The sequence below is a fragment of the Phalaenopsis equestris genome, unplaced genomic scaffold (assembly GCF_001263595.1).
Source record: "Phalaenopsis equestris unplaced genomic scaffold, ASM126359v1 Scaffold000113, whole genome shotgun sequence".
In the NCBI taxonomy this organism is placed as follows: domain Eukaryota; kingdom Viridiplantae; phylum Streptophyta; class Magnoliopsida; order Asparagales; family Orchidaceae; genus Phalaenopsis; species Phalaenopsis equestris.
In genome coordinates this window covers 29030-49318 of record NW_018164555.1, presented here as the reverse complement: position 1 = coordinate 49318, position 20289 = coordinate 29030, and the positions used below count along the sequence as shown (strand labels likewise).

The 20289-nt window shown below is 32.6% G+C and overlaps 1 protein-coding gene across 6 annotated transcripts in view; it reads right to left on the bottom strand.

The window, feature by feature from the left end:
• Positions 1–14707, bottom strand: part of LOC110020931 (transcription factor TCP2-like) — a 27562-nt gene extending 12855 nt beyond the window's left edge. For 2 of the 6 annotated variants that reach the window (XM_020719232.1, XM_020719229.1), the window contains exons 1-2: positions 14339–14707; positions 12586–14157 (exon numbers count right to left, since the gene is read on the bottom strand). In XM_020719232.1, coding sequence (XP_020574891.1) covers positions 12637–13728 — 1092 coding nt within the window. In that variant the 5' untranslated portion in view covers positions 13729–14157; positions 14339–14707 and the 3' untranslated portion in view covers positions 12586–12636. Of the gene's footprint in view, positions 1–12208; positions 12364–12585; positions 14158–14267 lie in introns of those variants that run through there. The other 4 variants (XM_020719233.1, XM_020719230.1, XM_020719234.1 and 1 more) reach the window with 4 other exon arrangements.
• Between the last annotated feature and the right edge of the window lie 5582 nt (positions 14708–20289).

The following is a 20289-nucleotide window of genomic DNA, read 5'->3' as shown; positions in this document are numbered from 1 at the left end:
TTTGCTCAAAACATTCAAACTTAAGTGACTGCTCATATGGAAGCTCGATTCACTACTATGAAAACAAGGAGCGGATGCGTCGTGATAGACCTAAGGAAAACAACCAATGGCAAAGGAGTCAAAGAAAGAGGTGAAGCATGAAGAGGAGATTGAGGAAGATCTTCTTTTTAGATTATGATTTTTTGATCTCTTGTGTTCACTGAACAATTATTTACAGTGTTGTAAATTGTGAAATATTTACATGCAATGTACTTTTGTCAAATGTTTCTTTTTCTACATTTGTATCTATATGCTACAATTTTTCTTGGTATGGTTGTAGTCGTTTGATGCTGATGATTCATTCTAAGACTTCTATAAAATAGCTTTTTGTTTGTGTGTTTATTTCATGTGTAAAAGCAGTACTGTACAATGCTATTTATATTTTTTTCTTTCAACTACGGGTTTCTAGCAGATTTCTGATGGATTTTTCATCGCTACATACGATACAACTTTTTGCAGTGGATATTCACTCTATTTTTTTCCTACTGACCTTACTGATGGACATATCTGCTGAAAAATCAGTCACCATAAGTCCAGATAGTTTCGCTGGGCCTTTTATGGATAATTTTTTTATGAAATATAAAGCTATTGGTAAAATTTGTCATGCATTTTTTCGTTGTCACTATTATGTTGGAATATCTGCCAGAATAGATTTATGATAAAATCTTCTATCGTCAAGGAACATTTTCAACCAAGGATTTAACGGAGGAAAATTTGTTGGTAGTAATCCCAATGTAACAAAGATTTCCGACAAAAAATCAATGTTTTCTTAACGGATTATACAGCAAAATGTGTTAATATTACTATACTCCCTCCCTCTCTGCCTAAACCAATTTTATGTTTGATGTTCAAATCATTCATATTCATGTAATAATGTCTAAATATTTTTACTTATAATAATACCAATTAAATTTAAAAGCATCACACCACAAACTTACTAATTTTATTTTAATTAATTCTATGTAAATGCATGAATTTATTAGTTCAATTTAGAAGTTGTATTTAAAATAAAAAGTTCTTACGAATGTTCTCAAGGAATTAAATTAGTCTAAATGAAACATAAAGATCTTCAGCCTATTCCTTACATTTCTTCTCAGTTTTTGGAAAGTTAACGATTTTTTTTTTTCTATTTTTAGAAGTATCCCGTTCATGTTTATATATTTATTTTTTTATTTGAAAACAATAACAGTGAGATTGCCATAATTGCAAACCATTATAGCCAAATTTATATGATGAGTTATAGCTTATGCTCTAGGATTATCACTCATTTCTTTTCTAAAAATAATTGTATCAAATTTTCTTAAGAGAAAAAAAAAGAAAACCAGCTGAGCTAATTGAGTCAACCTATGCCATAGGTTTCTTTGAAATTAAGCTGGGGTAAATCTAATTTGGATTAAGTTGAATTGGAGTTGTTTCAATTTGTTAATTACAACTTTGATCAATTCTGAAGTATTCACTTATCCACAATCTGTTGCTAATCATGTTCCCTACTGTGTTACTTCTGCTGTATATATTATTCCTGATGTACCCTTTCTTATTGCCATTCTTCTTCATTGATCACCTTCTTTAATTGTACAACTCTCCATTTGTATTGGTTAACTAAAACACAATGAGACCAATCTATTTCCTCTGCAATACTCTAAAGATGAAGCATGTCTTTTAGGAGAGTAATGGCACATCATATCTCTTATCTTCTCTACAAACATGTTGAATGCCACATCAAAATAGCCATTGCCATGATGCTCATCCAACTAGTACTTAACATTGCCAATCATGATTCCCTCTTAAACTGCAACATGGATAGCACCCTCTAAAATTTCTAGCTATTACAAATCAATTTTTACTCCATTAACAAAGACGAGCACCTTTCACTCTAACTAACACCATGTCAGTAAGGCTCCAACTGCCTTAGTGCTTATAAATATTGCTCCTTCCCTAGCCAAGTGAAGCATGATAGACAAATGACATAATGAGTAAGACATGCAACAAAGGTGAAGAAGTAACAACAAAAATACGCAGAATAAAAAAGATGAAAGGAGGGAATGGAGGGGGAAAGAATGCAACCCCCATATTCCCTTCCCTTTATTTGAGCAAACCTCCATCTAATTGATTAACCTAGTCGGATGGTACCATATTTGTAAGCAATATGCTATTAACAGTAAATTAAGGCTATAAACAAACCAAGTTGAAGGGCATTCGAGCATAAGCTCATGTACCAAAATTATGTTTAGGCTAGGATGGAATTCAATTCATGTTTTTTTGTGATACTATTCAAATTAACTTTTTTAAATTCACATTTGTTCAAGTTTAACTCTAACTTGATTGATTTTGTGATCAATTTAAACAATTAGCATGTTTGAAAATATAATGAACCTTATCAATTTGAGTTTATAGAGTAGAGCCTTAATAAGTCAATTTTATTGAGCTTAAAAAATAATAATTTAACAAGCTTCAAGTCTTTTAAAAGTTTTTTTCCTTTTTTAAATTTGGTTTTGAATAGTTGATTGCAATGGCACGTGGATTACAATCTCAACAATTCAACTTAGTCGTTTGTAATTTATAAATGACATTGCTTTAAAACATCATAACAATATGAGACTAAATACCCAAATAAAAGATAACAGTCAATCAATTATTAAAAGGACTTAATGGAGTTTTAAATCAAATAGAATTTTATATTGAGTATTAATAGAGTTTTATCAAGCCATAATCTAGCTTTCTGATGAGCTTATTCACAAGTTTTAAACAATAATGTTAATGAATATAAATAAATTGAGCAAAAGCTATTTAAGAAAATTTATTTGAAAATAGAATATTTATTTATGTTTGTACAATGGATGTAGGACTCAATGTCGACTCACATATATTTTACTCTTTATATGTTTTCATTATATGACTCTATTAGAGGAAACCCTTCACATAAGGTGCCTCTTTGATGGGATTGCCCACTTAGAGTCCTACTAGGGATGGTCTATGAAAAGCCTAACTCAAACAACTGACAAGTTGCTTTCTTTGATGGGTCTCCTATAAGATACTGTGGTGGTACAATGATTTCCTCTAGTGATCCATGCAAACATTCTTGATACTTGTTGCATCTCTGCCTGTATTAATAAAGGCAAACCAATAATTTTCTTAAGAGAAGAAATACGAGAAAATAACTTATCTTTGAAGAAGGAAGATAAACAGGATGTATATCTTATCCTTGACAGACTTATAAACATTATAAAAATTTTGCTATTCCAAAGCATAGAACTTGGCACACACTTATCGAGAATCTGTACCGTTACATTTGTTTCTCCATGAACCTTACATTGTAATTCATGTGTTTCTCTAAGATCGCTAGCCCCTAATTATTTTCTCATCCTTTTTGATTTATTCCTATTTTATAATGACTCTTGGAGATGTGTGTTTGCGTCTTTCTTGTCATTATTCTTATTTCTAAAGTTATGATTCTCACTTTCAAACATATCACTTTTGTTGAATTATCCTTCTATTTAATATATCTAGATTCTTTGACTTCCTTCCAAAGTAGTCGATCATGATTAATAGTGAAAATTAAAACAAATGATAAGAAAATTTATCTTAAATAGTCTCAAATCATAAATACATTTCTAAAGGGAAAGAAAAATCCAACAACTTGTGGATCTACCATTGGAGTTTCTAGTTTTGGAAGAAAACGATTCCATAATCATGACATTATTGTGAAACACCATACTAATAAAGATCAGTTGGCTTTTTATATTCAATATGTAGTTAAACAAACATACTTAAAGGTAAAAAATGCTACAATTATTTATGAAATTACCGCCACCAAATAATGTAACCTTCATGTCATTGAATACTTTAATATTATGAAGGTTTATTGGTTAGATTCGGACTACAATAAAGATCTCAAGATATTCTACTATGAGAATGTGGTGATTTTTAAAAATTTTATGCAAAGAGAATATTTTTGAATTTGTGATAATGAATTTGACTAAGTTCAAATCGAAAGCTTAAGCAAAAACAATCTCCATTCTCTGAATAAAATATTCTCACTCTTACGAGTCGAAGAAGGAAAAATGAGGGTGATCATCAATGGTCAAATCCTAGAAATATCCGCCATGATAAATTCTGAAACCTAAAATAAGAGGCTTTCTATTACATGACTACCTCCAAAGAAAAGAAAAAATCTTCTTTCAAAGGGAATTTATGGTGCAACCACTATTAAAAAAATGACGTATCGAAGTAAAAATTGTTGGAAACTTCATAGAAAATCCCATGACTACGTACGAAGTAAAGGCAAAAATAAAAAGTGTAGGTCTATCAAGTGGAACCGAAAGAACTAAATTCAGAAGAAATTGAGAAATTGAGAAATTAAGAAATGTTCTTGCTCTCTTGCTCAAAATGATATTTTAAATTCTTATTCTCTTAATGCCTCTTATTGTTTTTTTTTCCTTTTTGGATCTTAGATTTAAGGGTCGTTGACCACATTATAAATCTTGACAATATATTTCAAACTTACAAACCATGTCCTAATGATAAAAAAATAAAAACTGTAGATGAATATTTAACAACCATTATAGGATAGTGAGCCATCTTAATTTCTCTTAAATTAACTCTCAGTAACGTATTATATGTCTCACATCTTGCAATTAACATTTTATCTATCCATAAATTTATTAAAGACCACAACTGTAATGTTATCTTTTTTTATTAATTATTATGATTTTCATGATCTTACTATTGAAGACAATCGGGAACACTAGAAAAAAAGATGAATTATAAATTCTTTTGGAACGAGATTATTATCATACTCGTACACCACTCATACCATTGACATTATCTAGACACACCATCATATATTAGGATATCATTTTTTCAAATCATCAGTGCATGTTTCCTTCTCTTTTCGATCATAAATATAAATATTGAATATTTTGATTGCGAAACTTGTGAAATTTACTAAATATCATCACATTTTCTTTCCTAAAAGTAACTTTAGATCGTCAAGTTCTCTTGTATTAATTTCTTTTGATAAATGGGCAACCTCTAAAATCTTTAATATCTCTAAAATAATTAATGCACTCAAATGACATGGGTATATTTAATCAAGCCAAAATCCAATGTTAGCACTATAGTCCTTATTTACTGTTAGGATAAAAAAATAAATATCTCAAGTATTATAATTAAAATTTTATCCATCTACAAATTTCTCTAAGATCTTTTAATATCTCTAAAATAATTAATGTACTCAAATGACATTGGTATATTTAATCAAGCCAAAATCCAATGTTAGCATATAGTCCTTATTTACTGTCAAGATAAAAAAATAAATATCTCAAGTATTATAATTAAAATTTTATCCATCTACAAATTTCTCTAAGATCACAACTACAAAGTTACATTTTTTACTAATTGCTGTGGATTTTAGAGTCTCATTACAGAGAAGATGATTATGCAATTTAGAGAAAAAGATGAGTTATACCTTCTTAAAGATTGTGATCAACTATCACACTCATTCACCTCTCACAACATTGACATCATCTGGACACATCATTATATATTAGGACATTATTCTTTTAATAATCTTCATTGCATGTTTAATTTTGTTATAAAAACAAATATTAAATAATTTGATTTTAAAACTTGTAAAATCGTTAAACATTATTTTATTTTTCTTTCATGAAATTAACTCTAAATCGCCTAGTTCTTTTATATTGATTCATTCCGATATCTGAGAACCCTTTAAAATATCCAATATCTCTGAAACCATTGATTTTGTCATGTTTATTTATGACTTCACTCAATTGATACATGTATATGTAATTAAATAAAAAAGTCAATGTTAGCATTATACTCATATTTATTGTCACGATAAAAAATTAACTGACTCTAATATTAAATTATTTTGGATTGATAATACTTGTAATAATTTTAATCATGCATTAAAGTCATTCTCCTAAAGAGATGTTATTAATTGACACCCCGAAAAATTAGAGTGATGGTAAGAAAAATCATCTTTTAGAGGTGATCATGATACTTATCCTTCGCAATCAAATATCAAAACCGTATTGTGAAGATGTTACCCTAAACCCTAAACCCTAAACCCTAAACCCTACGAAGATGTTCTAAGAACTAGTTATTTAAGTAATAAATATCCTTCAGAGTAATTGATTTCAAAAGTTCATTAAATTATTTGATAAACTTATTTCTTATAAACAACTTTTCAAAGATCCCTCTTAAAATATTTGGAAGCATTACTTAAGTTCATATGCATAAATAATAATAATAAACGGATGAAAAACCTGTCAAGTGAGTATTCATCAGATATTTTACCACATAAAAAAGGTACATGTGCTATGCTATCATCCACCCATAAAAATGTTCCTCACTTCAATGAATGTCACTTTTGATGAAACCTATAATTTCTTCAGTCAAACTAATATTAAAGGGGAGGATTCTCAACATTATGATAATTTTAATGATATTTTTCATCTTGATATTTCTAATTCGAAATCCTACAAATACAAGCATTGTATCGACTACAACCCTTTAATTCAATACGAGAAACAAGTCCAGTCAAGATCTCCAACAAGTCCTAGATTCAAAACTATTTACAAATAACATTACTCAACCTACTACCACTCATGCATATTGTATCTCTCAATATCGCTCATTTCATAATTTTTCTCGTTCTTATCAAGCTTTTTAACAAACATCAACATCAATTTTATTTTCATTCCATAAACTTTGTTTGAGGCATTTAAAAAATAGAAATTAAAAGGAAGCTATGAGAAAAGAGAAGAATGTCTTAGAAAAAAATTACACACGGAGTTCCAAATGAAATTTCGTAGTCAAATGTAAAGCAGATGAAAGCTTAAAAGGATATAAAATAAAATTGATGGCAAAAGGATAGTCAATCATAAGAGATTGACTATTAAGAAATATTTGCTCTTGTTGTAAAAATGAATATTATTTGTATTTTAATATCCCTAATACTAAATTTTGGGTGGCCTATACAATAATATGATGTAAGAAATACTTTCTTATATCGGTACATCGAATAGGATGTCTATAAGGATCCACCATTAGAATTTGATAGTTTATTCAAAAAGAATTATGTATGCGGATTGAAAAAATGCACTATATGGACTAACACATTCACAAAAAGCTTGATTTGGTCGATTTATAATGGCTATGAAAGGAGCTGGATAGAAATAGAGTCAAAAAAATCATATTTTCTTCATAAAGCACTCTCTTGTTGGTAAAATATCAATTTTTGTTGTACATATTGGGGTATAATTGTTACAAGAGATGATAATCAAGAGGAAGAAGCTCTCAAAAAAAAATTTAGTTGAAGATATCTAACACCCAAACTTCAATGTTTACATACAAACCACACACAATTCTTATGCATTACATACGTAATACCTAAAATTCAAATTTAACATACAGACACACAAATTTTATGTACTACACATCTAGCACCTAAACTTCAATTTTTACATACAAACCACACAACTCTTATGTATTACATATCTAACACACAAAACTTCAACTTTTTACATACAAATCACACAATTCTTATGTATTACATAGGTGTTATGCATATAATACCTTAACTTCAATTTTACATACAACCACCCAAACATACATTCTACTCATTTCTTATGTAAGCTTCAGGTGTTTTACATAAAAACCACACATTTTTTATGTATTAAAAATCTAACACATAAATTTCAATTCTTAGATTCCTTCCACTCAGTTCTTATGTATTACATGCATTTTTGTACACCCAAATTTCAAAATTTACATACAAACCACATAATTCTTGTGTATTACATATCAAACACCTAAACTTGAACTTTACATACTAATCAAACAATTCATATTTATTACACATCTACACCCTAAACTTTAATAATGATTTGTATATAAATAAAACACAATTCATGTATATTATATATCTAACACCTAAACTTCAACTTTTACATACATCCCACTCATTTCTTATGTGCTACCTTTCTTATACCCAAATTTCAATTTTTTCATAGAAACCACACAATTCTTATCTATAACATATCTAACACATAAACATATATTTTAAATAGAAACCACACCATTCTTATATATTACATATGTAAACCCTAAATATTTTTTTTTTTTACAAAGTTAACATGTGAAATGAATATATCAGTGATAGGCTTGGTGTAGCTCCAATGACGGACAAATTTTGAGAGAGTCGTCTTAGATGGTTTGGTCACATTAAACGTAGACCATCTGATGATCTGATTAGAAGAATAGATGTTTTAGATTCGACTTATGTCAAGAAAGGCAGAGGTAGACCTAGGATGAATTGGGCATATTGTATAAAAATTAATCTTAATTTATTAGAATTAAATGAAAATATGACACTAAATAGGACGCAATGGAAAAAAAGGATTCATGTAACCGATCCCACATAGTGGGATAAAAGGTTTTGTTTTCGCTGTCGCTGTTGTACATAAAGTCAACATAATTCATATGTATTATATATACAACACCTAAACTTCAAATTTTCATACACGCCCCTCATTTCTTATACATTACATATCTAACACCAAAACTTCATTTTTTTCATAACATCACACAATTCTTATGTATTACATGTCTAACAACTAAACTTCAATATTTACATACAAACCACACAATTCTTATGTATCACATATCAACACCTAAACCTATATTTTAAATACAAATCACACCACTCTTATGCATTGCATATACTGTCACAGCTCAGGTGAGCATTGAATTACCTAGACGAGAACTGACGGTAGGACGGATGAACCCTATATAGTTTAAAGTTTTGTCACAAAAATAAAAATAAAAATTCAAAGTACAAAAAAGTCATTCTAGTTATAAACTATATTTTCAATAGATTGTTCATATTTAAACATTTACATTCAAATATAAAATAAATTAAACTGCAATACTTATCAGCTTGCGCTCCTCGGCGCCTGTACACGTACTCCCTAAGTTCCTCTAATCTGCAGTTGGTTTTCTTACAGAAAAAAACAATCCCTGTTTAGTTAATTTTTTCTTTAATGAAGTGTTTGTCAATCTCCACGTGTTTGGTACGATCATGCTGGACTGGATTATGAGCAACGTTGATAGCGGTCTTATTATCATAAAATAGTTGTAGTGGGACAGATATTGACATATGAAGTTCGCAGAGCATGATGCGCAACAAGAGAGTTTCACAAATCCTCAATTGAATGGAACGCAATTACCTTCAGCATTGCTCGAAGCAACCAGAGACCATTTTTGTTTTTCTACGTGACAAGATTTTCCCATATAAATGAGCTTCACAAATCCTCAATTGAATGGAACACAATTACCTACAGCATTGCTCGAAGCAACCAGAGACCATTTTTTTTTTCTACGTGACAAGATTTTCCCATATAAATGAGCAATGTCATAGCAATGCCATAAGACAGAACGTCGATCATGATCCGACTTGGCTCAATTTGCTTCTATATAAACATTAATTGACCGAGAGGTGTGACGAGAGAAAACCTAACCTGAAAATAGTGAAGAATCCAGTGCACAGCTTGGAGATCGTGCTAATAGGGGTCATGCATGAATTTACTCACTATTCCAAATGCATGGCATATCTCGAGGTGAGTATAAGCAAAATAAATAAGTTTCCCTACGCTGGTAATGAATCTTGTTGACTTGAGAATGTCAAATAATTTTCATTAGGATCCATAAGGACAACCACTATTTTGCACAAAAAAATATTGTTCTCTGTCAAAAGATTAACCACATAATTGACCTGAGACAGACAAATGCCCCGAGATGACCGCGCCACTTTCATGCTTAAGAAGTACTGGAGAGACCCAAGTCCATTTCAAAAGGCTTAGAAAGAATGCATTTCAAGGACTCCAATGCTGAGAGAATGCTATCTGTAAGAACAATATCATCAACATAGACAATAAGAATATTCTGATTATTGGAGGACGAAAGAAGAGAGTGTGATACGATTGTGCTTAAGTAAAACCATAACCCGCGACCACCTTTTGTGAATTGTCGAAACAAGTCCTTGGGGATTGTTTTAGCCCATAAAAGTACTTTCGCAGCCTGCACATTTGTCCTTTGGAGGCAGTAGAGTCAAAATCAGGTGGGATAACATGTATACCTCTTCTGTAAGCTCTCCATTCATAAACGCATTCTTGACATCTAGCTGGAATAAAGACCAATCCAGATTCGCTATAAGGGACAACAGAATAGTGTTTAATTTATTCATTGGAGCAAATGTCTTCTCATAGTTAACTCCGTCGACCTCCGAGTACCATTTGAAGACTAATTGTGTTTTATTGTATTCAAAGGATCCATCAAATTTGAACTTGGTGTTGAAAATTCATCATCACTCCACAACTTTCTTACCTCAAGGAAGATCATCGATGTCCTACATATGGTTCCGTCCAAGTCATTCATCTCCTCCATCATTTTTCATGTTAGATCAGCAAGAGCAACCTCAATAGTAGTTGGGATCTGATAGTCCGTCATGACAGTATTAAATACTCTATAATTCGGCGATAAATTAAGGAAAAAGACATATTTTGACAAAGAATAGAGGGAGAGCATGTCTGATTGCATGCCTTACACGGAGAACTCATATTCTCATTTGGAGGAGGGGTTGTGTTGAGGATGTCACCCAGAGTGGAGTCAAGGTTCTGTATGGAGGTAGTAGGCTCCAGAGTATGAGCATTGGGACAGGTGTGTTGAGTGTGGATACAAACAGTGGGAGGAAGAGATGGTGCACTCAACGGAACAGGGGACTCCTCAGTGGCATGAACAATGGGGGGAACATCCATAGGAGTAGAATAAGGGATAGTGTCCAAATTTCCAAGCTCCCTAATTAAAACATAAAATTGAAAATCTTGTACTAACAAATGAAAAACTCTATTGTACATGGCCACCAACTATGCCTTATTTCTGACAATCGCCTGACATCCATCAACCAGTCATCCAACACTCAACTTATCAGTTGCCTAACTATCACATCCTTCATATTCAATTTTCACAAGGAGATTATTTTTCAGCATTCAACACTAAGTAAAACTAATTTTATTATTCTTAATAATTTCTTCCTTTTTTAAAGTATAAAGTAGCATGAAGCTAAGTCACTAATTCTATGCTGCATTTGCAATACAGTTCTTCAAGTTTATCTTCTATGCTACATTTGCAATACAGTTACTTCTCTATCTCTTTACACAAGTCTTCTGTTTATCTCCACTTCATACGCAATAGAGTAGGATTTTTCTGCTTAAAATCTAACATTTCATTATCCATATTAGATAGTTACATTATAATCTCCATACTTAGAAAGATCAGCAGCACTATAAAACATTTGCGAGGGCTTGAAAAAAAAAATTGCAGGCATAAGCAAGTGACATATTATTAAAATGGGGGACAGCATAGAACAGATGAAACCGAATATATTATTAGAAATAAAAATTCAGAAGAACAAAAGGCCAAAAGTTGTTCTAAAAGCTGCCAAGTTTTTGAGCTGTACAGAAATAATGCATGCAAGAATATTATCATGGAAATAACCAATAAGAAGCAGCATATAAAAGTGCAAAAAGTTCATTCTATAGATAGCATAGGGGAGTTTTGACTTCTGCTAAATAACGTTCAAATTTAGTCATAAAGAAAAAAACAAAATTCCCGGAAGCATAATTAAAAAATAATAATCATATTATATAAAGTCTACAGACATGATATACGGTGTGGTGTCAGATTAAATGGTTAAACAAAGGTTAGAATAATAGATTTCAGTACTTTTATGTGATATATTATATATAAGGCGAGCAATATAATAAAAAATAATGAATTAACATCACATTTTTTTATCACAAGGCATCTTTTAACTGATTATTTATTTATATATGCCAATATAAAAAAATAAATGTACAATGTATATTTAAGCCAATATATTGAATTCGGATTGAACATTTTACTTACAAGACCTTCAATATTTGGAATTCAAGCAAATGCCTCAAATTATTGCGCTTTCTGTAAACTCGCAGCAGAGATAATATTCTCTATATATATTTAAAAAAAAAAGACAGCCAACAGTGCGATAACTGGCTGAAATGAGACACAAGAAAGATTCAAAATTTGACGACCGTTGATATCGTCACGGACAATGAAAGAAGGCATCATCAAAACTCGTGCGGAAAATAATGTGGATAAGAACAAAGCCTACCTAAGATTGAGGATCAGACGAAGTAGACTTTGTCGCTAAAAACACAAAATGCCAAAATGGTCTGCGCATCCTCAGCCCCAAGGCAAAATGTACTAGATAATTTAAGAAAGGAGAAAGAAATATTTTTTTATAATTAAATTTAGGATATAGCTATCTTAAATAATCTTTCAATATATAAATTTTCAGAATTTAAAATTCTGAGTTAAAATAAAAAAATAACGTCCTATGATATAAAAACTGAATTGATTTAATGAATATATAAAGTGCATTTGCAAGAATGAAAATATGCAGAACTGAAGCTTTTTTATTCTTACCAGCAAAGAGAGCAATTACTTGAAAGGTCCATGACTGCCATGTCTTCAAAATCAGCTATTTCTCTTTCCTTTAAGGTCCGGGGGCCTGTAACCATCAAGGCAGAACGGTGTTATGGGCTCCTTGCTGAGCTGTAGCCGACCGTCGCATATAGAATAAAAATGAGCTTCCGTCGATGGAGCCGCTGCACCGAAGAAGAAAGGCACGTTTTGCACATCCATGGAAGAAGAAGAGGGAGAAAATGGCGAGTGAAGTGATGGATTGGACTGAAGGGTCCCCCTGTGGAAACCGGGAAAGTTGAGGTTGTAATCCATGTGCTCGTTTATAAAAGAGAACTGTTGCATATCCGAGTTATCTCCTGTGGCTGCAGCGATATTGTAAGGCATCATTCCAACTGGAGAATAGCTGCCAAAAATTTGACCTTTAGTGGAACAGAACGAAGATGGTAGTTGAGTTCGAGCAAAGAAGCCGGCTTGGCCAAAGTAGTCGGCGGTGACAGTAGATGGTCGCAATATTTCCTGAATTTGGGTTCTTTCGCTCGATGAACCTGCAATTAGGAGTTGGGTGAAGGAGCTCTGATTCATATTCTGAGGATGTTGTTCAGTGGCATCAAGATGATCTCCGTCATCTTCTTCCTTCTCTTCCTTATCCTTTGCAGTACGAAGGCGAGCTCGTTCCCTCGCCTTAATGCGTATTTCTGAGCGAGAGAGGGATAGTACTGAACCCTTGCTTGTCTCTGAGGTGCTGCTACAACCAGGCTCCGCCTCGGCGATCATCTTACCAGTCTCAGCATTCATCCTACCACCTGCGAGTTCGGGGAAGGAAGAAACAAGAGAAGGGAGTTCAGCAATGGCGGAGGAAGCGGCCTTGATAAGCCACTCAATAGCCTTGCTGGGCTGGTCGAAACCTAGTCGGTCTTGAAGGTCGTAGAACTCTATTGCGGTTGAAACAGAGAGGCGAACTCGCCGATCACGGAGCCCTTTGGAGGTGAACACCTTGCTATGGCGGTCTTTGCCGCCGGAAGCTCGAGAAACTCTAAAGATTCGGGCCGATGGATGAGATAAGATCATTGTACGCGCTTTTTCGTCGCCCTTGTCTGCGTTGCTTAAACGGGATCGCTTGCTGGGTTGGCGTTTCACCTCCATCTCTAACCCAAGCTCATTCCTTTTTAGTTACACTTAAAACCTCTCCCCTACTGTTCCTGTGACTATATGAAGGGGAAGAAGGGAGAGATAGAGAGGGAGATGCTGGTGAAATGAGGATGTATGGTGATGGCGTTATTCCTTTGCTGAGTGGGTGTGGAGATAAAAAGGGAAGAAGAATGGGGCAGTTGAAAAACAAAAAAAGAAGAGACTTTTGAAAGCTGCCACATCCATGGCCGACGATGTCAGCTCGCAGCTTTAACTTTCTGCAGCTCTATCACAAACATCATCGATAAGGAGGAGAGCTTAGCTGTTTCAATAAGTACCCTTGGTTTAAGCACTTTAACCCTCCGCTTCCTGTAATTGCTGCCACCTGCAAGCGGGCAGAAGGCAGATGCCTCACTACAGAAGTGCACAGAGGCAGCTCGATTTCTGGAGGTTAGTACCAGAATTAATTAACATAAAATTAAAAAAAAACAAAAAGAAGAGCTCCTCTTTTAATAAAATGCAAAAATAGAAGCATCAACGCGGAAGAATCTAACCCTAAACCCAACTCCTTCCCTATAATCCGGCGAACAAGGTCTGATGCTGGGGTGATGAGATCTAAACTTACTGCGGATCCAGCTGATCTTTTAGCGGAAAATTCGGACTCTGCACCTCCCAGTAATCAACAGCACGTGCTTTAGTCTTGATGGTCCGCCCTTATCAGTTAGGGGAGAGCAGGAGGAAAAGTGAGTGAGAAAAAGGGAATCTTGGGTTAGGGTTTGGCGAGGGAGGAAGAAGAAGGAGGGAAGCAGGTAGAAAAAGCGCAGTTTAGTTAATTGAGAGAGAAAGGAAGGGAGAGGCTCGGATTTCGATGCCCTAGGCGTTGCCACTCCCGTAATCACTGAGCTTATCGGGAAAGGAGACGAAATGCTGCGCCGTCTGAAGCTTTTATTGCGAAATGTCTCAAAAGCCATCGCTACCTTCTAAAAATTTTAAAAAGTGCCATCTGTATTATTGTGCTATTAAATTTTACATTAGTTGATCCTATTATTTTTGTATTGTTTTTTTATATTATTTCTTTCTAAATTTAGTTGAATAATACGATTAATCGTATTATTTTTGTATTGTTTTTTTATATTATTTCTTTTTTATGCGAGTTAGATAAAATGGAAAATATAAATTTATACACACCTAAGAAAAATTAGCTCTAATAAATTAATGAGTAAGCGAATAAATTTGCTGACTTTGAGTGATCATGTTCGAAATAACTTGTGAGTGATCAGCCTATATATATGTATTTCGTAGATATTATAACTATGCAAAGCTTATCAATGAAATATTTTTCAAGGCCTAAAATGGCGTATGTATATTTTTCTAGTGAAAGAAATATTTATCTTTTGATTTTATAGAGCTTTTCTCACCACTTCAGTCTTTTCAATGTATGACTGTGCTCTCCATGTAACAAAATGGAGCTTACTTTAAACTTTTTAGACCCATTTGAGTACATATCACTCAAATTCTATTTATTTACATCTAACACCCAAAATTATATATATTTTTTTTATAATTATACCACCTAAATATAGTTTTAAATATTTTTTTTACATTTTTAATGCATATAAAGTTTAATATATATATATATTTTAATATATATATATATATATATATATATATAATTATTTCGCGCCAAAATGAGTTAACAAATTTTTTTTTTGTTCGACATGTTGATAGATCGACCTAAAAAATTAATGTGCTCGGCTCATTTGCTTATTAAACGAATTGAGCACGAGATATTAATTGACCCGAAAATGATTTGTTTGCAAACAAAGAGCTTCTTTGACAGCCCTATTAATGAGCATAAAATACTATATGTCTTTCTCTTCCTCAAGTTGCCATCTCTCTTTTAAATGTAGACCTCTATCGCTTTAGCTGAGAAATATATTTGATGTTGACCTCATTTTTTATTAGCTCTTTCTCATTTGGCTCTTGGTCAATTCTATCAAGGCTAGGATCCTCTTTGGGCTTGCCCCTGACCTAATCAGGTTGGCTAGGGTCGTATCTCATTAACTTTGACTTGGTCTTACTAACTCAAGTCTGGTTGGATTGACTCTTGGCTGATTTGTGTTTGTTTGAATTAACTCTTAGATGTCTTGATAGGCTTAGCTTAGTTTAAATCGAACATAAAATTAAATCTTAAAATTTATTTAAATTGAATTTTGATTTAATTATACCAAGAATGATACAGAACTTAATTTAATTCAACCTTATATAAAAGCATTTAAAATCAACTTTAATTTACAAATAAATAAGGTAATTATCTAATCTCAAATTGAATGAAACATATAATAAAATAGATTTAATAACTATAGAAATCTATGCTTAATGAAACTTTAAACAAAGTGAAACTTAAATTGATTTAATCCTAAGTTTAACTAAAATTGAATTTGAACTTAATCCAACACTTACTTAAATTGAAAATATAATCTAATATAAAACCTAACCTACAATAACTGAAAATATAATCTAATATAAAACCTAACCTACAATTACGAGTTAAATTTTAAGCTAAATCACAACTAGAAGTAAACTTAACACTAATATTGTACAATAAAAATATGATTACATGAATCTCGATGAATTCCAATGGATTACTCAAAGAAGATCAAATTTTGGCCGGTTGAATTATGGGCCGACTAAATAAAAATACTCCCAAACCAAAGAACGCTCCACACTTGAACTAACGCCAACTCAACTGATGATAGGCCACTCACAAAAAGATCAATGATCGCTCAACATATGAAAGAAACATTATAAATGTCTAGTTAAAAACTCATAAAATTAGGCTACTTAAGAGCCTACCCTGCTTTATCCGCACTTCCATCCAAAGCTTAAATGAGATGATCGATGTTATGACCTAGATTTTAGATTACTTTTGTATAATAATGGAAAAACATATATCAATCAAAGAGACCACCATAACCACTTATGGAGATTCAAGAAAAAAATATTTGAGAGAATGGTGAAGAAATATAGTTGAAAATAAGGTATTATCTTTTGTGGTAAGCATTACACCTTGTATCGCTTAAAACCTTAAGAAACTATAGAGGCTCAACAAGAGAAACAAGTGAATTGAGTAGAAGAGATGTTGAAAGGAATCCATCAAACACATAAGACACACCGCTGCCCTTTCGAGATAGATGCAAAATTGGAGTTGCCTTATTATGATGACATTGTTGATGTTAAGGTAGTTTATAACTTGATTGAGCATTTTGGGGTATATTTGTTCATTTATAATTAATTTGGAATTCAAACTTCAAAGTATTGCTTCTACTTTTTCTTTTTTAATGCACATATATGATGTATTTCTAAGTTGAAGGATTATGTCAAGTCAAATTTTATATATCACCTTTTAAAATGTAATTTTACTTATCAAATATGAAAAAGAAAAATAGGCCACCAGAGATTTGATCTAAAATACGACACAGTTTCAAAGGTAAATAATTGCTCTATAGATATAATTTGAGGAAAGTTCTACTTTAATGAACTATGTAATTAGTATGGAAGCTCTTTTATGATACAAAATGCCTTCAAGGTGATTACCGAAGCTATAATAATTGTGGGGAAGATCAAATTTGATAATAGTAGCAAGGATTACAAATTAAAATATGAAAATAACATAATGAGCTTAAATTTTTGTGTGAAAATCATTAAATCATACACCTTCAATGTGATTTGGCATGGCTTGATGGCATCATCAAACAAAACTAGTCTTTGAGCCAACTTAAGGATATATCACCTTTAGTGAATGACATGCCTTCTTTAGATAAGGGTGACTGGACATCTTGCCTTCTTTCTTATTCCCTTTGTTTTGAACATGTCAATTTGGTTAGTACAATGCTTTCTCACCTTTTTTGTGTAAATTGGAGAATTATGTATTGTGTAAGCTTGACATTATATATACTCTTAATGAAATAGACTACAATTTCCTTGTCTCCCTAGCCTTCTTTTTGTGTTATTTGAACTCTTTGTCCCCCTCTCTATCTATCTCTGCATATGATTTACAAGCATGTAGCTATTTCAAAGCAAGGGGAAGCTAGGTGAGATATATTTAATCCTTATGTCTTGCCACCAAAAATCTTTAATATAAAAGGCCATTAAAAATATCTATAAATACCCCAATTTGTTGTGCAAATAATGATTCGCTCCAAAGACCTAGGTAAACTGCCCTATATTCATTCCACTTAAGTGCCCATCTTCCTTCATTCACACTTCCATTGAAAGCCTTGTTAGGTAGATTTGTATCATCACTTAGGTTTCGAATCAAAAAAAAACTTGTAAAAATGTTGGGTATGAATCTTGGGAGAAAGAGGATTAGAGAGGTTTACCGAAGCAAATGTTAATAGCCTTTAACTTAATAGATGAATAGATCCTATTGCCTTCAACTTAATCTTCCTCTATTTTTCTTTAAACTTATCTAAAAGGTCATCCTTAATGAATACAACCAAGGCTTTATTTTATGGAAAACCAAGTTGAGAGAAGGGTGTCAAAAAAGTACCCAGGTAGAAAGGGAAGGTACTGTTTAGAGAGAGAAAATGAGGAAAATTTAGTATCTTATTGAGTTTTAAGATAGAAGGTACATGATATTCATGTGTGACTTCTAGATTCACTATATTATATTATTTGTAATAAGAGCTAAGAGCTATCTGCAATATTAAACTTTAACAATACTTGTGAGGAGACTTCTCATAAAATTATTAAAATTTCTTAATCATTTATGGAGAGAAAAAGAGGGGAAACTCTCGTTTATGATTTGACACTTCTTTAAATATTTTTTGTAGTCTTTTATGTAGAATGTTTTTTGTTGTATTTTGCTTGTAGTCTTCTATGGATGTCCATTTATGTCTATGAAAACCAATTAGCCTCTTAAAATATGTGGCATTGTGTGTTCAATGCCCAATTTATTTGATTTAATTAATACAGTTGACAGGTTAATTCAATTTGAACTATCATGATTTAACTGGCCTTATTTATTGAAGACCTTCATGGCTCACTAATTGATATTGTTCTCTGATAATTCTTATACTTAATTGTTAGAGACCCTCAAGGATCACTAATTCATAATTTAATTTAGAATTTAAAATGATTTATAACTAATTAATTCAAACCATAATATTAGAGGAGAAATTCATAAGACAGTAAAGCAAATTCAAAGCCAATACAAGCATAAGCTTAATCCTATACTAAACTTAATATTTGTCTGAGCTTGACCAATGACAAAAGCCAAGCCCAACCTTTTACCTCAGCCATTTTGGCGACTGAGGTTTCCTTTTTTCTTTCAGAGCAGGATAGTTGAGTTCAAAACCTCACCCAAAACTAACTTGTGAGCATCATGGCTAAATTGCAGTCGATAGATCTTTAAGCACAAGATGTAGCCACATCATTAGGCTATCCTAAGCTCATATAGATCAAGCCAAGCTTATTAGATAGCTCGACCAATTAAATTGAGTACCACGACTACAAGTCATCTATTAAATCAAGCTTTTATTGTGCTACTTGGTCAAATTCTTGATCTAATGCTTGAATTAACTGTGCACTCTCTTTGCCTAGCTCCTTAGGTCACTCCTAATGGATGTGAACCCAAGCCTCATTTAGCCTCCCTGACCAAATCGAAAGAAGCTTAGGTATGGGTGAAGTAATCAATAATTCACTCCACTCCCTCATGTTAAGTCTTTTTCCTTCTAACACTCAAGCAATCCAGTGCCAACAGTGAATTGCCTCCTGCCCTCTAATTAAACCTTTCAAAAAACAAGGTTGTCTTTAGTGCCCTCTGATGCTCCACTACATCCAGAAGCACCAAAGTTTTGAATTATCTAAGGAAGATCTCCCTGGTAAAAAAATTGAGAGATGCATATCACTGTAGACCTTCAAGAAATTCAAGGAAACTCTATCAGAAATCTCCCCAAAGGGCTTCCCTTTTTTCTCTCCTTTAACTTTCCAATAACACCATGAATTCCTCACAAGAGCTTTAGAGCCCAAAAGATTATAGTTTGGCTATAACACCTCTAACCAAGCTCAGCCTCACCCAAAGATTGATCATACTAACTAGAATCCTATCTTTTTCAATTTGAAAGCTCTGATAGGTGCGTGTGAGCTAAGCAACTTCTCCCCACTCTCAACTAACCCTTCTAATAGCATTGTAAACCAGCTTTGATGATATTGATATAGCAAGTTGGTGGCTAGAGTTGATCAAACATTTCCAATCTCTAGTGCCTAAGAACATTGTTGGTCGCCTTCTCCTTCTGAAGCTTCCAAATAGATGAATTAGCTTGAGACTCTCCCCTTCCAAGTAATTGATCTCAAAACTCTTATTATTTTTTATTTTGAAACTTAGAGTATGAAACTAGGTCAAGGACAGTAATGTCGAGCTAGAACCCATTATGAGTGTCCCTAATCCTTTTACAACTCAAGGAACTCACTAACTCTACTTAGGTCACACAAATGAGAGAGATTGAGGTGTATGTTTGCATTCATCATTGGAGGACATGGATAAAATACCATCGTCCACTCTCATTGCTTGGA